At 43.8% G+C, this 20,054-nt stretch overlaps 1 protein-coding gene across 2 annotated transcripts in view; it reads right to left on the reverse strand.

Moving 5' to 3' along the window:
* Positions 1 to 555: 555 nt before the first annotated feature.
* Socs7 (suppressor of cytokine signaling 7) overlaps positions 556 to 20,054 on the reverse strand; it is a 39,939-nt gene continuing 20,440 nt past the window's right edge. For both annotated transcript variants that reach the window (XM_038327994.1, XM_042054993.1), the window contains 4 exons: positions 19,284 to 19,412; positions 6,719 to 6,854; positions 6,170 to 6,322; positions 556 to 4,274 (listed from right to left, as the gene is read on the reverse strand). In XM_038327994.1, coding sequence (XP_038183922.1) covers positions 6,202 to 6,322; positions 6,719 to 6,854; positions 19,284 to 19,412 — 386 coding nt within the window. In that variant the 3' untranslated portion in view covers positions 556 to 4,274; positions 6,170 to 6,201. The remainder of the gene's footprint in view (positions 4,275 to 6,169; positions 6,323 to 6,718; positions 6,855 to 19,283; positions 19,413 to 20,054) is intronic.

Raw genomic sequence — 20,054 nt, forward strand, 5'->3', positions numbered from 1 at the left:
TGCCATCGCAGTCCAGCTGCGATCCAATGTTGCTGTGTGCCCGCTACAGCTGGCTGCTTTTGTTTGCTCCTTGATGCCTCTTGGCATTGTGAGGAGGATTGGTGGGGCAGGGAGCAGCTCCAGGGACCCTCTTAAACCCTCTGAAGATGAAATGGGAGTGAAGGCATGTCACAAACTCAGCATGCAGGATTGGCTTTCCGGGAGGTAGATGAAGTGGGAAGGGACAGGACAAAGGACAGGAAAGACAAGAGGGACAACAGAAGAGACTAGATGACCCCTACCAGGACACCAGGAAGCAATGAAAGGTCACGGACACATGAAATCTGCACAAAAAGAAAGGTTTCCTCCTCTGGCAGATTACAGAATCGGCATTCTATTTTCAACTGCAGCACCGAGTCCCCAGAGCCCTCTCGGTGATTCAGTCCCATCTCACTCCCCAAAACGTTCTTCTCCACTTGTTAAAGGAAGGCCTCCTGGCACACTACCGAGCACAAAAGGCTCCAATGCCAAAACAAGATGTACCATGCATGGGGACTTGCAGACTTGATTCTTGTGGCCCAGTAATTCTACAGCTATCATAATGGGGCACACCTTTTTTTTTTTTTTCCTTTTTCTTTTTAATAAAAAAGATTTTACTCCCCAGGAGCAAATAAATCATTTTGAACTACTGATAGCACTGCTGCAGTGAACGACGACGCCACAGGTGCGCGACAGCACACATCCGTGTGAGGACAGCCGTGCCATGACCAGAAACAAAACCACACATCTACTCCCCTCTTCCCACAAACCAGACCAAGAGGATTCCCATAGGGAAAATGTCTAACTCAAAGCTCCTCCCCTCCACACAGGGGGCATGCCATTCTCTTAAAGTGGAAAACAAATCCTAGTCGCCGCCAGTGGAGATATCCCAACATCCCAACTGCAGACAAGACTTCTACAAATGAGGACACACATAGACCTTGCTCCTTACATCTCAGTGACTTGACCTCTGACTCCTGGGCTCAAAAATCAGGAGAGGCAACAAAGAAGGAAACTATCTTACCTGGGGAAATTTCTCCTATCCCTACTTCCCACTGGGATAGGGGATTCAAGCAGGCCATGCCCTTCTAGGAGCATGGGGAAGGCTCCCTGGGGCTGTACTCTGAACTGTTCCCTACTCCTTATGGGATATGCATCAGAGAGGAATGTGTAGCCATCCCATCACTCCCTGCTTGGCTCAAACAGCTCAGCCTAAGTGACAGTAGGAAAGGAGAAACAGGAAACTATGGGACACTTCCAAGCTTTTTCAAGAGGCTGGCACTGCCATCTATATTTTCTTCACCTTGGCATAAGCAGGAGACAGGCCATGATCAGTCTAAACATCAAACCAGGACAACTGGACTCCACAGCCAAGCCCCTGCTCCCCCACGCCTATGCTGCTGGCACAGACGTGCATTTCAAGTAATAACAGGTTGCAGCAGTGGTTGTCACTGGCTCACACTGGCACATACCCGTCTTAAGGAAGGTTATAAACAAGCAAAGGTTATAGGCTGGGTCTGGGAGTAGTGCCCCCCCCCCCCCCAACCACAACTCCCCAGCAGGTCTCTAGTGACAGCCTTTCCTGGTCTGTGACTGGCACATAACCACCAAAGACAAGTGGACTGCATTTCCACTAGAACTGCGCAGCATGGGCAAAGGGCGAAGGCCAATGCTGGCTTCTGGCCTTGTTCCTGCTCCCTTCTCCAGCCAGCCTGCAGGACTGCTCTCCCCAACCACTCTCTTCTACCCAAGGCTCCCATGTGCCAAGCCAGGCCTCATGGAGCTGTCTCCCACACTGCTGTTTTGCAACCCATTCTGCCAACAAAGGGTCTGCGTTTGAAATACATGCAGATCGTGAGCACAGTGCAACCCACTTTCCCAGGACACAAAGGATGAGGCTGCCTGTGCTCTGTAGCAGGTCTGGTTTGCACCTGAGCATATAAATTCTCCACTGGTAACCCCAGTACCACAGAGGTGTCTGCTGACTTCTGGTCTTGTCCTCCACAACACCCTCACACTCCCTTAGCCATCAGACCTGTGCAACTATTGGGAAGTTTCAATCTAGACCTTTGCAGTCAAGCAGGATTCTGATGCTATTTAAGGCAGCTGCACACGTGCCATGCACATTTCTCTTCCTGTACTTTAGTTTGAGTGTTCTGTTTCACTGCCCTTGCCTACAACCCAAACCCTCATCACCACAGAGCTTTCCTAGACCATCTGGTCTACCCTGATCACACCCACTCTATCTTTAACAATGGCCCCGGATCTCCTGCTGCAATGAGTGTTCCTTCACATGCAACAGTCACTTTACAGTTCCCTCAGGGAAGGGGTCTTGTCTTCTACCTCATATGTCCTTCCACGCTACCTAGCTCAGAGTCATGCAAACACAAGATGAACACTAATTTTTAAATTATGAGTGGCTGAAGTTGGAGAAAGAATCCCTTCCAAAACCACATGAAGATCTCTATGGATTCTAGAATTGGGGCTCTACTGCAGAACAGCCCTTTCTGTATGTATGATGGTGAGTGACCTGTACCCTCCAGAGGCAGAGCTTACAGGTACGCCAATCTCTGATCTTATGCTGTTGGTCATATGAAGTCAAGTAGGAAAAGGGTACCACGAGACATGTCCGAAGTGGGCTAGACTGACACGCACACAGTTCATTTCTTTCCAGCCAGTTGAGGAAGCTCATTCCCTTTCTGTTTAGCTAAAGGAGGAAGAAGGTGATTCTATGCAGAGGGAGCCCACAGGCCACTTTCCAGAAGAAATAGTTTTCTAATTTTCCAAGACACAGGGCTTCACCCTAAACCACCCGAACTCCAAACCTGATGATGTTCAGTTTGTCATATAAGGCAGATACAAGCAGAGAGAACTCAAAGGCTATCGCATGGAACACTAGAGGAGAGTAAAGAAGACCCAACAACTACACTGTTCATCTTGACTGTTACTTCTTCCAGACTAACTGTAGGAGAGCCAACTTATGTAGCCAATGACTGGCCATGGCAAGCTTCAGACACAAAGACAACTCAAGCACTAACATTCTTTCCTCTCTTCACATCTATCTCGAAAACAGGCAACTTTCAAACTAGCATCTGATAGACTTCCCAGTAAAGGAAGGGCAATGAGGTCTGACTCAGGAAATATCTGGGTTGCAAGAATGAACGTGGGGAAATGAGGAAGCCCTTGCCACCTCCCATCCCAGAGGTGGGATGACAATGATAAAACTATGATCATGAGACTCTTTCTGCTCTATGGAAATCCCATTAAGGCTGAGACATGCAGACTCCTTTAGAAGCACAACAGCTGTTTCTCACTTCTTCCACATTTCCTCTCACTAGCTGACAGATGGGGGAACACTGACTCCTCAGCTGTAGGTATGCTTTGCCATGAAGAACCTGGAAGCATGCGCCATTAACCTCAGCATCCCAGGACTGGAGCTCTGAACTGCCCAAGTGACAAGAAACACTCCTGCCTTGACAGCTGGCAGAAGCAATAGGAGTGTTGTTATAACCAAAGGGAAATGTACAGTTATGAGGGAAAAGAGGGTGAGGATGGAGGGAGAACTGGGTTTGCCTCGGGTCACTGAGCTTAAGGAATTTAGCACAACAAAATGAACACCGATTCCATGAGAGGCGGTTCTGAAATCAGGTTTGTAAACCTTAAAGGAAAGGAGCGGAGTCACCATTCCTCCAGCAACAAGACCAGCCGTTTCTCTTTACCCATCACCCCTTCGCTCATCTCCTACTGAAGTTGGAGATGAGAATCGGATGCTTTTCCTCAGAAACCAATCTCATTCTTTTTTATGTCTCTGGCTCCCCTGCTCTTCCCCCAGGGTCATGGAAAAGATTTCAATGCTGCCTTTGGCACCAGCCGACCTACCAGCCCTTCCCTCCCCTTTCCCCTGACCTGCTCATCCCAACACCACTTTCACTTCTATGGGTACAAACCCCAGCTGCCTTTGACTGAGTTTCCTACACTGAGAAATGTAAATATCAAAACATAACTCGTGAAAACAAACAGTGTTAAGACTTCTTCCAGTTTTCCAAGGAGCTCATCTCTGGGGTGGCACAGGGTTGGGTAGAACAGGGAGCCCCACTTGGAGGATGGTTGTGTGCTTCTTTGAAGCCCCAGAGCTGCAGGGAAACCAAAGTCTGTGCTGGGAATCACAACACCTCTCTATTCTCTCTTTCTGCCAAGTTCTTCTTTTGTGGTAGCTTCATTTGGTTCTTCAAACTGGAGCTTGGCAATCAAAACACCTAGGTAAAAGGGAAACAAAACAAAAACCACAGTTCTAACAGAGTAGCAGAGAACGAGAGGATAGACCAGCACTGGAGGTGGGAGAAGATCGGAATGGCAGCTGGACAATACTGTACCAGATGTTCAATTGCCTCTGTTCATTTTGATCCTTGTCCTGTATCACAAAGCCACAAAGGACATAAACGCTCAAAGACTTCTTTCAGTTGCCCACCCTAATACTCTGGTTAACTGTATTTTTAGTCCAAACATATCCTCCTGTATGATGATGTCTGGAGCCCCTACCCACCAACACCTGAGGCCTTCTGAATGTGCTCCTGATGTTGTGAGTTTCTTGCAGGGCACAGCACCCACAGAAATCATGCTATAACTGAAGGATCCTATTACTTCTCAATAGTTGTAAGCTACTGGACATGGGTGCTGGAAATTGAACAAGTCCTGTGCAAAAGCAGTATGTGGTCTTAACTGCTGAGCCATCTCTTCAAACTCTCTCTCCTCTCCCCCACCTCACTCCCCTTCCCTCTTCCTCTGTCTGTCTGTCTGTCTGTCTGTCTGTCTGTCTGTCTGTCTATCTATCTTTGGTATGTGTGTGTGGTAGTTTGAAACACGATCTCATGAAGCTGGCCTCAAACTTGCTGTGTAGCTGAGGCCAACTGTGAAATCTGACCCTGTGGCCTCCACGTCAGTGTAGGGATTATAGGTGTGTGCCACCATGCCCAGTCTAACTTATCCTTTTGAACACCTACTCTATAGTGGCTGATAAAAGGCAGACTGCTTTTTCTCATGCCCCATCTCAAGTTTTGAGCCTTGGTGGAACTCTTGCTAAAATGCATGCCTTTTAAAAATAAAGGCATACATGAATTCCTTCCAAGTTTATCTCCTCTTGGGACTCTTGCTTTCTGTATCATGCATTCAGTAATCTGGAGATCAGATGCGGCACATATGAGAAGGCTGCATATGCAGTCACTGTGTCTGCCTTACTTATGCTGATAGTATGCCACCCCACCCCTTACACTGGGTCCTCTTGTGTCACCTCCCAAATACTAGGATCACAGGTGTATAACACCATGTTCTTCTTGGTTAAAAAAATAAATTATTATTTTTGGGGTTTCTTCTTCTTGTTATTGTTTGTTTTCCCAGACAGGTTTCTCTGCTGCCCCAGCTGTCCTAGAACCTCACTTTGTAGATTAAGCTGGCCTTGAACTCAGAGAGATCTACCCGCCTCTACCCCCAAGTGTTGGGATTAAACATGTGGATGCCATATTAAACCATAGATGCCAAAAAAAAATTTTTTAGTAGTACTAGCAATCAAGCACTCTCCTATTGAACTATGTATCCCCAGCTCTCTTTTTTTGTCTCATTCTTTACAAAGGAAAAAACTGTATTTATTTTACTTTTACTATATTCATTAAGTGTTTGCCTGCATGTACGGATATGTAGCACATGTAAGCCTGGTGTCCACAGTGGCCAGAAGAGGGCACCACAGCCCTTGGAACTGGTGTTACAGATGGTTTTGAGTTGCTGTAGTGATGCTGAGAGCTGAACCTGGGTCTTCTGTAAGAGATGTAAGAGCTCTTAACCTGTGGGTTGCGACCCCTTTGGCAAACCTCTATCTCTAAGAATATTTACATTACGATTCATAACTGTAACAAAAATTACAGTTGTGAAGTAACAACAAAAATAATTTTATGGCTGGAGATCACTCCAACATGAGGAACTGTATTGAAGGGTTGAAGCATTAAGGTTGAGAACCACTGCTTTAAGCCTTCATGCCTGTTGTGTTTTTCTGCAAATGAAGTATGTACCTACTAGGGAACCAATTATCAGACAAATGCGTGGGTCAGAAGTATACTCAGGAAGTGTCTAGTGGCTTGATAAAGAGGCTGGGTGTTCCTACCTTCTTATGCTGAACAGCAGAGGCCCTCGCTGCTACGTGGAGGGCTCCACTTCTTGCTTCTGTTTGGAAATGAGCTGCGCTTCCTTTAGGGACAGGTACACCTCTTCCTGAGGATCATAGTAGTAGAACTTTCGAATGTAAGAGATCAGAGGTCTGTGGAAAGCAAACAGACACAGGGTGTACTGTTTAAGAGAACACTTCTCAGGAAATTGACTGTTGTCTCTTTTAAGAAACCTCTCTTGCTGAACCCTCCCTTCTCCATTGGCTATAACTACTGAACAGTCTTTGCCAACCTGATAAAATTCTAACCTCACTCCTTACACACTTCTGTCTCCCTCGTTTTACTGCTCTGCACTCTGCCCAAGGCCTGCAGAGTGAGGCCAACAGACATAGCTTCCTTTTTGCTCCAATGATTCAACTCTAGAGTTAAGTGCTAAGACACTGCCTACAGATATTTTATACTGCGTTTGGCCTCTGGGAGCAACTTGCAAGCTTCAAAGGCATTTCTAACCCACCATCCCTGCCCTAACCCTGATGAACCCATTATACTTAGGCAGTGGGAGATCCGGGATATGATCTATTCGCACAAGCTGCCGAATCCGGAATCTGCAAAGATGCTGGAGGGACTTGACATTGCTGAATCTGGACACTGGATAAAGCAGCTGTACTGGTGTTGGTGGCAGTCCTTTAAGAATGAAAACAAAGAGAAATCTTCAGACAGAGTAATGCAGCTAATGACAGAAGAAGAGAAATGTGGGGGGCGTCATAAGGCTGTGTTAGAGTTCATGCATATACCCTGTGCAAAACCCCTCACAAAGGGCTGTGTCAGTCATCTGTGAAGCACCATTACCATATGTTACTCACAGAATTTAGTGTCCTCTGATAACCTTTCCAGAAACATTTGTCTTGTTTTGTTTTTTTCCAGACAGGGTCTTGCTACATGGCACAGACTAAACTGAAACTTACTATGTAGACAGGCTAGCCTCAACCTACAGCAATCCTCCTGCCTCAACCTCCTGAGTACTGGTACCATAGGTGTGGGCCACCACACCTAGCTTCCAAAAGCACTCCTATCTGTGGAAAACAGTGTAATAAATGAGGCCAAGCTAGAGACTCCTTGGGGCCAAAGGGCCAAGCACAGGCCTGAGGGTCTCAGGAATGGACAAGAACCCAATGTCTCCCTATTGGGAATGTGAGAAAGTTGTTCAGTATTATCTAGCAATATCCTGAATACCAGGGCTCAAGATGTTCAGAGGTACAATGGCTTGAACAGCCTTTATTACCAGAAAGGGTCATGTGTGTTTAAAGTTTAGCCCTTCTTGTAGAATCTTTTTATACACTGTGAAGATGTCTTTGTCAAGGCACCTTCTGATTGGTTTATTTGGCCAATAGCTAGGTAGGAGGTCTAGGTGGGACTTCCAGGCACAGACAACTCTGGGAAGAAGAGAGGCCATGGAGATGTGGAACAAGTTGGACACACAGAATGGGACAGAGGTAAAAGCCACGTGGTAGAATATGGATTTTAAAATATGGGTTAATTTAAGTATTAAGAGCTAGTGGGACAAGCCTAAGCTAAGACCAAGCTTTCATAATTAATAATGATGTCATGCCGGGCGGTGGTGACGCACGCCTTTAATCCCAGCACTCGGGAGGCAGAGGCAGTCGGATCTCTGTGAGTTCGAGACCAGCCTGGTCTACAAGAGCTAGCTCCAGGACAGGCTCTAAAGCTGCAGAGAAACCCTGTCTCGAAAAACCAAAAAAAAAAAAAAAAAAACAAAAAACAAAAAAAAAAAAACAACAACAACAAAAAAATGATGTCATTATTTAGGAGCTGGCTGGCGGGACAGAAAGAGACTCACTACAAACCCTCTCTGCAGCAGTGCTGGTATAAATCATTGAAGCTCTGAAAGGCCCCACAACATACCAACTAGTAAGCAGAAAGGACAGGTATAGCAGGGAGAGCTGCTGTCAAAACTGCCACTCCTGCACCTGTCTTTTCAGGCCAGACCAGGACAGCTCTGTCCCATCCTTCCCTCATTGTTCTCCTTTCGGTATTACCCCTGAAGCATTAGGCTGGGTTACAGTGACAAAGATGATGATTCTTCTGAAAGAACTACAGCCAGCTTGAGAAAGTGAGCTCATGGACCTGCCAGGACCCACAGCAAACACCTCCACATGGATCAGCAAGCTTTATGCTGGGAAAGCCCAATTCCACAGTCAATGCCACGGAACAGACACCCACTAAGAATGGCAGGACACGAAAACGTGTTCAAATAAAATAATAATGTGCTGGTTTCCATAAATGAAGGAACTATGGATAGTAAGAGGAGCAAACTGAAAACACGGCTGAAAAGACACTGAATGAATTCTGTTGTTTGGTTTTTCAAGACGAGGTTTCTTTGTGTAGCCCTGGCTTTCCTGGAACTCACTCTATAGACCAACTGGACTCAGACTCAGAAATCCACTCTACCTCCCAGAGAGCTGGGAGGTACTAAAGGCATATGCCACCACACCCAGCTAGGAATTCTTTTCTTAGCCATAGTCCTATCCAAAGAAATACTGCAGTCAGGACTGGAGCAATGACTTAGCAGTTAAGAGCTCTTCCAGAGGACTGAGTTCAATTCCCAGCAATCACATGGTGGCTCATAATCATCTATAGTGGGATTTGATGCCCTCTTCTGGTCTAAAGGCATACATACAGATAGAGCACTCATATACCTTAAAAAATACATCTTAAGCCGGGCGGTGGTGGCGCACGCCTTTAATCCCAGCACTCGGGAGGCAGAGGCAGGCGGATCTCTGTGAGTTCGAGGCCAGCCTGGTCTACAAGAGCTAGCTCCAGGACAGGCTCTAAAAAAAGCTGCAGAGAAACCCTGTCTCGAAAAACCAAAAAAAAAAAAAAAAAAAAAAAAAAAAAAAAAAAATACATCTTAAAAAGGAAAGAAATACTGCAGACATAACTAGTTAGAAAATAATAAAGGCCACCTGCCCTCAGCACCTGCTCCACTTAAGGAAAGGACCATGGTGGCTCTGCCACATGTAAAGGGAACCTTGGGAGAAATTTTTTCTTAGGTGGCTCCTCTGAGTACTTGTCCTCTGATAAAGGGTATTCAAGACAGCCAGTGGTGATTTGTGAGTGACTAACGTTTGCTAGACACCTCACGCTGGACAGACCACAGCTCCCAATCTAAAAGCCTTTAGTCTTCTTCCCCCATCCAGGTGGCTGATCTTTTCTTTCTTTGTAATTTAAATGTTATTGTTTAGTGTGTGTTGTGTGTATCTCTATGTCCCCCAGTCCTAGGAGGCCAGAAGTGGGTATCAGATGCCCTGGAGCTGGAGTTACATGCATTTGTGAGCTGCTGGGAAGAGAAACCCCAGTCCTTTAAAAGAACACTCTTTTTCTAAAATATATATATAATGTATACAATATTCTGTCTGCGTGTATGCCTACAGGCCAGTAGAGGCCACCAGACCTCATTACAGATGGTTGGGAGCCACCATGTGGTTGCTAGGAATTGAACTCAGGACCTTTGGAAGAGCAGGCAACGCTCTTAACCACTGAGTCATCTCTTGACTGCTCAGCCATCACTCCAGTCCCTTTCTTTAGGTTTTCTGTGTGTATGTTTTTTGTTTGTTTGGTTGGTTGGTTTTTGTTTTTTTGTTTTTGTTTCTTGAGATGAAGTATCACATAGTCCAGGCTGGGTTCCTACTACCTCTACCTCCCAAGTACCGTGAAGTAAGCAGGCAAGCAAGAAAGGAAAGAGGAAGGAAGTGAGGGAACAGAAAGGAAGAAAAGAGGGACAGGATAAATGGGAGATCATTAACATAAAAAAGTCAGTTTTACCAGGTGGTGGTGGCTCACACCTTTAATCCCAGCACTTGGGAGGCAGAGGCAGGCGGATCTCTGTGAGTTCGAGGCCAGCCTGGTCTACAAGAGCTAGTTCCAGGACAGGCTCTAAAACTACAGCAAAACCCTGTCTTGAAAAACAAAAAAACAAAAAAACAAAAAAAAAAGGTCAAATTTTTAAAAAGGAAAGATTTTCTTTGGCTTCTGGTTTTGGAAGCTCCAGTTGCCTGGTCCCACAGTGAGGCGACACAGAGTTAGCATAGGAATGTGCCATGGGAAACTGCCTTTCAAAGGACAGCATCAAAAAAGTAAAAGCACTGGGCGGTGGCACACGCCTTTAATCCCTGCCCAGGCAGAGGCAGGCGGATCTCTGTGAGTTCGAGGCCAGCCTAGTCTACAAGAGCTAGTTCCAGGACTGGCTCCAAAGCAACAGAGAGAAAAGAGAGAGAGAGAGAGAGAGAGAGAGAGAGAGAGAGAGAGAGAGAGAGAGAGAGAGAGAGAGAGAGAGAGAGAGAGAGAGAGAGAGCGCACAGCTATGACCCAGGGATGATGGTGATGTACCTACTCAGGAAACAGAGCAGATTGGTCTTTGAGTTTAAAGCGGAGGCCAGCATGACCTACATAGTGAGACCCTTCCTCAAATCAAAATAAACAAACCAAAACTTAAAAGAACACAGAATGATAGGCTGTAGTAGTTGCCGATATGACAAGAGATTTATACAAAAAATGTACAAAGACCCAGGAGATGGCTCAGGCCTTTACTTCTAACACAGGGCAGAGGCTTACAGGGGCAAAAGCAGGCAGATCTCTGTGACTTCAAGGACAGCCTGGTCTACAAAACGAATTCCAGAACAGCCATAACTCTTACACAGAGAAACCCCATCTTGAAAAACAAAAAAAAGAAAGAAATGTATGAAGAACTTTTAATAACTCAATAATGAAATATATAACCAGTTGAAAAATGAACAAAGTGGGGGTACTTAGTATAGCACAGTGGTAGAGCACCTGCTTTGCATGAACAAGGCCTTAGTTTGACACCCGGCACCTCAAAATAAATGAAGCTTAAAAAAATGCAAAAGTATTGTGCCTATAGCTGTGATGCTGTGAACTGTCAACTTGAAATGTACCTCTGCAGAGTTATCTTGCTTATATCAATTGAGGAAGGTCCACCCACAAGTCTGTATAAATACAGAAAGGGAATTGAGCAGTAGCATGCATTTATTGCTCTCTCCTGGCTATGGATAAAATGCAACCAGCTGCTTCAAGCCTCTGCCACCGTGACTTTCCCACCATGACGGACTATATTACTGGACTCAGCTGTGAGTTTAAAATAAACCCTTTCTCTGTGGAGAGATGGCTGGACTGTTACATGCACCAGTCGCTCTTCCACAGATTCAACTGTCAGCACCCACACGGCAGCTCACAACCTTCTCTAATTCTAGTTTCAGGGGATCTGATGTCCTCTTCTGGCCTCCCTGGATACCAGGTATACATGTGGTACACAGACATACACACAGGCAAAGCACCCACGTATATTGTGCTGGCTAGTCTTCTGTCAACACAAGCTAGAGTAATATGAGAGAAGGGAACCTTAACTGAGAAAAGGCTTCCTTAAGATTGGGCTGTGTATAGGTAGACTATTTTGGCTGTAGGACATTTTCTCAATTAGTGATTGATTGGGGGGTTCACTGTAGGTGGTGCCACTTTTGGCCTGAAGTTCTGGGTTCTGTCAGAAAACAAGCTAATAAGCAGTCATGAGAAGGAACAAACCAGTAAGCAGCACTCCTCCATGGCCTGAATCAGCTCCTACCTCCAGGTTCTCACCTGGTTTGAGTCCTGCCTTTGCTTCCCTTGATGGACTGTGTGTGACTCTTTTGCTCCCTGTGGTAGTTGGAATGTAACAAGCCCCCATAAGCTCATTGGGACTGGCAATATTAGGTGTGGCCTTGTTGGAGGAAGTGTGTTGTGTCATTGCAGGGGTAGGTTTTGAGGTCTCTCATATGTTCAAGACACCACCCAGTGTCTAAGACCACTTCCTGTAGCCTGTGAAAGATGTGGGACGCTCAGCTATCTCTCCAGCACCATGTCTGCCTGCATGCTGCCATGTCCCACCATGATAATAAAGGATGAATCTCTGAACTATAACCCAGCCAATTAAATATTTTCCTTATAAGAGTTGCTGTGGTCATCATGTCTCTTCACAGTAATAGAAAGCCTATCTAAGACACTCCTCAAGTTCCTTTCCTTTTTTTAAAAAATGATATTTATTTATTATGTATACAATATTCTGTCTGTGTATATGTCTGCAGGCCAGAAGAGGGCACCAGACCTCATTACAGATGGTTGTGAGCCATGCTGGGAATTGAACCAAGGACCTTTGGAAAAGCAGGCAATGCTCTTAACCTCTGAGCCATCTCTCCAGTCCCCCCCCCCCTTTTTTTCCAGTGAGGCTTTGGATCCACTCCTGGAATTTGCTCCATAGCTATTGATCATGATGTTTCATCACAGCAATAATAACCTAACTAAGGCACACATAATATAAAAATAGAGGGGGCTGGAGAGATGGCTCAGAGGTTAAGAGCATTGCCTGTTCTTCCAAAGGTCCTGAGTTTAATTCCCAGCAACCACATGGTGGCTCACAACCATCTGTAATGGGGTCTGGTGCCCTCTTCTGGTCTGCAGGCATACACACAGACAAAATATTGTATACATAATAAATAAACAAACAAATAAATAAAATAGTTAAATCTTTCAAAAAGTAAACCCTTCTTCCTTTAAGTTGCTTTTTATTTTATATTATTTTAATTTGTCTTTTTGTTGTTGTTTTGGTTTTTTTTAGACAGGGTGTCACTATATAGCCCTGGCTGACCTAGAACTCACTTTTAGTTATTATGTGCATGTATATGTGCCTGCTTGAGTTTATGTGCACAAGTGTACATATACGCATGGAACCCATAAAAGGGCACTGGATTCCCCCCCACCAGCTGGAGTTACAGGCAGTTATGAGACGTCCGATATGAGTGTCGGAAAACAAGCATGGGTCCTCTGCAAGAGCAGTATACACTCTTTTAAAAATGATTTATTCATTTTTATTTTATGAGGATGAGTGTTATGCCTACATGTACGTGCACTACATGCATGCTTGGCATGAGGAAGCAAGCAGAAGGAGCTGGATGCTTGGGAATTGGAATTAGAGACAGTTGTTAACCACCATGTGGGCGCTGGGAATGGAACACAGGTTCTCTGCTAAAGCAGTAAATGATTTTAACCACTAAGTCTTATCTCTGGCTTCCCTAAGACTGCTTCAGAATATTTGATCATAGCAACAGGAAAAGAAACTAAGTCAGAAATTGGTACCAGGAGTGGGGTGGGGTCGCTGCTGATAAACCTGGTTATATGGTCCTTAGGTCACTGAAACTGTTTTGTGGCTAGAATATAGAAGAATTTGGAACAGTGTATTTAAAAAGCTCTTGAATGCTGGAAGCTGAGCTTAACTGGCCATTCTCCTGGGAACTTGGGAAGCAAGAATACTGAAGAAATTTGGACAGTGGGGGCCCATTCATGAGGTTTCAGAGGGGAGCAAGAATTCTATCAGGAACTGGGATGGAGGCCATTAATGTACTGTTTTAGCCAAGAATGTGCCTTCAATCTGTTTATGTCCTGAGAACCTGAGAAAAGTTGAAAGTTAATGAACTAATTTGTTTGGCATAGGCCATTTCAACACAAGAGAGCATTCAGGCTAGTGCTGAGAAAAGCAGCTGTAATTATAGAAATCGGCACCATGGCAGAGATATCTCCTATCCCTACTAACACAGCAGGAAAGGAATCCTGAGGGAAAACTTCACCCCTTGGGGGCCCATCTTGTGAAGACTTGGGTTCATTTAAGCTCATAGGCCCAGGAGCCCTTCAAAGTTGAGTGTATAGCTTATTTGATTCTATAGGAACTCACAGTTAAGACTTTGTTGATGGGTCAGCAGGGTGGCTCAGTGCATAAAGGTGCTTGAATCCAAGCATTATATTGTGTTATATTAGATATAACATGACCATGAGCATGGTTAGCATTACCATTTTAACAGATTTATAATCACCTAGGCTTTGAGCATGCCTGTGTAGGATATTCTTGATTATTTTAACTGAGGCAGGAAGACCCATTCAGGTAAAAACTTAAACATATAAAATAATAAAATCTAAAGAAAAATTAATAAAACAAACCAAAACATTTAAAACTAAAGAGAGCCAGGCAGTGATGGCACACACCTTTAATCCTAGCACTCAGGAGGCAAAGGCGGGCAGATCTCTGAGTTCTGGGCCAGCCTGGTCTACAGAGCAAGTTTCAGGACAGCCAGGACTGTTACACAAAGAAACTCAGCCTTGAAAAAAAAAAAAAAAAAAGAGGATCCCAGAAAATTCTTCACAGACCTCAATAGAATAGTACTCAACTTCATATGGAAAAGCAACAAACCAAGGATAGCCAAAACAACCCTGTACAATAAAAGAATTCCTTGAGGCATCACAGTCCCTGACTTCAAACTCTACTACAGAGTGACAGTACTGAAAACAGCCTGGTATCGGCATAAAACAGACAGGAGGACCAGTGGAACCGAATCGAAGACCTGGATATTAATCCACACATTTTCGAATACCTGATTTTTGACAAAGAAGCAAAAAATATCAAATGGGAAAAAAAAGCATATTTAACAAATAGTGCTGGCATAACTAGATATCAACATGTAGAAGAATGAAAATAGATCCATGTCTATCACCATGCACAAAACTCAAGTCCAAATGGATCAAAGATCTCAACAAAAAGCCAGCCACACTGAACCTCATAGGAGAGAAAGTGGGAAGTACATTTGAATGCCTTGGCACAGGAGACCACTTCCTAAATATAACCCCAGTAGCACAGACACTGAGAGAAACAATTAATAAATGGGACCTCCTGAAACTGAAAAGCTTCTGTAAAGCAAAGGACACAGTCAACAAGACAAAACGACAGCCTACAGAATGGGAAAAGATCTTTACCAACCCCACATCAGACAGAGATCTGATCTCCAAAATATACAAAGAACTCAAGAAATTGGTCATCAAAAGAACAAATAATCCAAAAAAAAAAAAAAAAAAAAAAAAAAAAGGAATACAAACCTAAATAGAGAACTCTCAACAGAGGCATCTGAAATGGCTGAAAGACACTTAAGGAAATGTTCAAAATCGTTAGTCATCAGAGAAATGCAAACCAAAACAACTCTGAGATTCCATCTTATACCTATAAGAATGGCCAAGATCAAAAACACTAATGACAACTTATGCTGGAGAGGATGTGGGGTAAAGGGAACACTCCTGCATTGCTGGTGGGAATGCAAGCTGGTACAACCCCTTTGGATGTCAGTGTGGCGATTTCTCAGAAAATTAGCAAACAACCTTCCTCAAAACCCAGCAATATCACTTTTGGGTATATATCCAAAGGATGCTCAACTGTGCCACAAGGACATGTGCTCAACTATGTACATAAGCAGCATTGTTTGTCATAGCCAGAACCTGGAAACAACCTAAATGCCTCTCGACCAAAGAATGGATAAGAAAAATGTGGTACATTTACACAATGGAGTACTACACAGCAAAACAAACAAACAAACAAAAAAACCCGACATCTTGAAATTTGCAGGCAAATGGACGGATCTAGAAAACATCATTTTCAGTGAGGTAACCCAGACCCAGAAAGACAATTATCATATGTACTCACTCATAAGTGGTTTTTAAACATAAAGCAAAGAAAACCAGCCTACAAATCACAATCCCAGAGAACCTAGACAACAATGAGGACTCTAAGAGAGACTTACATAGATCTAATCTACATGGGAAATAGAAAAAGACAGGATCTCCTGAGTAAATTGGGAGCATGGGAACCTTGAGAGAGGCAGGGAGGGGAGCAGATAAAAATATAGAGCTCAGTAAAAAAATATATATGTGTGTGTGTGTGTGTGTGTGTGTGTGTGTAAAAAATAAATATATATAAGCAAATAAGAAAAAAGAATGAGAAGGAGGAGAAAGAAGATGAAGAAGACAAATAAGAAGAAAATTAAAAAGAGTTTGTTTTTTGTTTCTGGGTTTTTGTTTTGTTTTGTCTTGTTTGAGATAGAGTTTCTCTGTGTAATAACCCTAGCTGTCCTGGAACTAACTCTGTAAACCATTACAGGCTGGCCTTGAACTAAAGAGATTTGCCGGGGGGCGGGGGGGGGCTGGAGAGCTGGCTCAGTGGTTAAGAGCACAGCCTGCTCTTCCAAAGGTCCTGAGTTCAATTCCCAGCAACCACATGTGGCTCACAACCATCTGTAATGAGGTCTGGTGCCCTCTTCTGGCCTGCAGACATACACACAGACAGAATATTGCATAATAAACAAACAAACAAACAAACAAGAGATTTGCCTGTCTCTGCCTCCCAAGTACTAGAATCAAAGGCATGTGCCACCACCCGGCATTAAAGAGAGATTTAAAACTGGGCATGATGGCACATGCCTTTAATCCCAGCATTAGAGGCAGGGTAGCAAAGAAGTAAGTGGATCTCTGTAAGTTCTAGGACAGTTGTAAAGACTAAACTTTTATGTGCAGAGATAGGCACTTCAGTGATCCAAGTACTGGTAATAGAAAAATGAAAGACACACTTATGATGCCAACACTGAGGAGGTAGAGGCAGGAGACTCAGGAATTCAAAGTCTGCCACAGCAATATAGTCAGTTTGAGGCCAGTAAGGGCTATACATCATTGCGGGGGGGGGGGGGGGGGGGGCGGCTAAAGAAAAACAAAAGGAAATCTTAACTAACAACGAAGAAGATAATTAGGTAGAGTTATGGGAAAAGTTGTGCAGTATCTGGCAGTGCTCAAGTTCTGCCTGAATGGTGTTCACCTTATACCTAGGAAAAGTGGTCTTATTAGCCCTCCTCCACCATATGTCCAAACTGGATGGGTCAAGTCTTTGAATCTAATAATGATTTTTACAGGAAATACAGAGAGCCATATTGTAACCATGGGGTTACAATAGGTAAATTCCAGACAGAACGATATTTTACTTAAAAATATTTTTGAGGCAGGGTTTCATTCTATGGTACTAAACTTGAAACTTAAAATCTTGTCATAGCAGGGCAAGTTTGTACGGCAGCTTTCAGCTATAATTCCAGTACTTAGGAGGCTAATGCAGGGGGATTGTCACAAGTTCCAGGACTAGTCTGGGCTACATACTGAGCACTGAGATCAGCTTCAGCTAGATAGTGTACTTGAAACTAGCATGGGATGCATGAGACACCATCATCCAAAGAAAACACACACACAGGAAACACCACCTCTCAAAGCAGTCACACACACACACACACACACACACACACACACACGACAAACCACCTCCCCAAACACACACATACACACAGAGACAGAAACAGACAGACAGACAAGAATGTGATTCCACAACAGAGTTTGCCCAGCTTGCCCTGCCCAAGACCGTGGGTTTAGTTCACACCCTGAGTGCTAGAATTACAAGTATGCCCACTATACTTAGTTTATGCTGTGCTGGGGACTGACTAAACAAGCATTCAACCAACTGAGCTAAATGCCCAGTCCCATTACCTATAATATAATAGACTAATTGATTAGCTAATTTTGAGGTGGTTAAAATTAAGAGATATTTACATTAGAATCTTGACCTATACTTAGTATACAACAGGCACTCAATAAATAGTAGCAAATACTACAAACTCTAGCCCATGTACAATGTTAAAATATCAGCTGCAGTTTCTGAAGATAAAGCCCATTTGAGCTGTACTGGTAGAGTCTAAGAGCCTACCAAGTCCCTCAACAGTCTGCAAGCAGAGATGCCCCAGAGTACTATGACATCTTGCTGAATCTGCCTACTTTACAAAAGCTGAGCCCACTCTTTCCCTGAATATCACTTCTATGTTTGGGAGTTCTCCTACCTTTGTCTTCCTGCCATCCCTTCCTAAGGCTATGAGTGCCGGAAGGCATTGGCTAGCTTACTTTTTATACTGAGTTACAAGTAAATGTTAAATAAGTATCCATCATATCCACAAATGTTAAAAATTGCTAAGCAGAGTCAATCCTGAAGAATTCTAGCATTTTCCTTCAACTGAGACTAACACATGAGCCCCGATGGTGTTGGCAGCACAGCAGCAAATACCAAATGAAGTGAAAATTAATACAGTTCACACCCTGTCGTGCCTTATTTAAATCACCAACATTATACAAACATCACTGTCACCTGGCCCGATCCTGTTCCTGATGTTCTGCCCAAGGCTCCCCAACAACTCCTACATTTTAGAGCAATTTCTTGGCACCCTGCTTAGGAAGCTAATTTGATTCAAAGTGAAAGCACGAAGCTCTCACTAAAGTTCTGTTTGTATCCTACAAATTCCTCACATTAATGTGCTTGTTAGTGTTCTTTACCCAATGCTCAAAACCAGTTTCCTCTAAACCATTCCTTCACCTTCTCTGACAGGGACTAGGCAAGCGCCTTCTTGAGTGGGCTGGTTGACTATATGACCACAGCAGTGAAGCCAAGAACAGGACAGCGCTCCCAAATGGAGAGAAATCTTTGTCTTTAACAACGGAACAGATGCCAATATACCAAATAAAAACAAAGCAACAGCAACAACCACTCCACTCCTCATCACCAGCTAGCACGGTATGGACAAATCTATAGCAGGCATCTTTTCCTAAACAGCTGAGCCGGCCTCCTGGACCCACTCACCACCGCCTTCCCAGTGAGCCCACTCTCACGTCCCTGTCCCCAGGGAAGTGACACGGGAGCTCTCACTTTCTGTTTCACAGGAGTCAAGACACCTGTGACAGCGGTAAGGAGCCATTTCAGTGTCAAATGGTACAAGATGCCTGGGTTTCAGAGATGGGAGGAGTTTTCTTATTCACATGGTCAGAGAAGAAAAATCATTTTTCAGAACATTATAGGATTAATGTACAAGGGCTGGGGTTAGTCATTGGACTCTGCAGGAAAAGGGATTCCTACAACAGACAGGTCAGAAAGTTTCAGGTGTGACCTTTGTTTGGCAGCTGGGGCATTCTGGTAGGATACTAAATCATTTCCAAGTTAGGTTTTATATTTAATACAACTAGCAGGGGCTCAGGCAAGAGGACCGTATGTTTAAGACCAGGGCTACACAGAAAGTTTAAGACCATCCTAAAATAACACAATAAGGCCCTGTCTCAAAAAAGCAACAACAATAATAATTAATATAACTATAGCTTTACCTGGAACCCTGGATCTCAAGAAATAGAGAAATTTCCCATTCTTGGAGTGCATGATGGCTCTCTTAATGAACTCTACCACAGACTGACAGCGATCCTCAAACTTGGGATGGCACCATAAGCTGAAGGTTCCTGAAATGGAAGATTAAAGAGTAAATTTACAAACTTTTTTGGTGGGGTGTGGTAACATTTCCTCGTCATGAGTCTAAAGTAGGTAGATTTGAATTAGAAGCCAGAGTGGACTATATAGCAAAACTCTAAAAACAACAACAACAATAACAACAAAAACCCAAACCAAATAAAGAACCTCAAATGATCTGAGAGGCCGGTTTGAGCATTTTAAGTTTTTTTTTTTTTTTTTTTTTTTTTTTTGGCATTGAGACAGGGTTTCTCTGTTTAGCTCTGGCTGTTCTAGAACTCACTCTGTAGTCTAGGCTATTTGGAACTGACAGAGATCTACCTACCTCTACCTCCCAAATGCTGGGATTAAAGGCATGAGCCACCATCACTTGGCCTAATATTTATTATTTAAAAATATTTATTATTAATTATTTAAATTAATTATTATATTTATTATTTAAAAATAATTTTGAAGGGCAGGAGCGATGGCTCAGAGGTTAAGAGAACTGGCTACACTTCCAAAGGTCCTGAGTTCAATTCCCAGCAACCACAGGACAGCTCACAACCATCTGTAATGAGATACGGTGCCCTCTTCTGGCCTGCAGGGACATATGCAGGCAGACCACTGTATACTTAATAAGTAAATCTTTAAAA

This window comes from Arvicola amphibius, chromosome 4 (assembly GCF_903992535.2).
Source record: "Arvicola amphibius chromosome 4, mArvAmp1.2, whole genome shotgun sequence".
NCBI lineage: Eukaryota > Metazoa > Chordata > Mammalia > Rodentia > Cricetidae > Arvicola > Arvicola amphibius.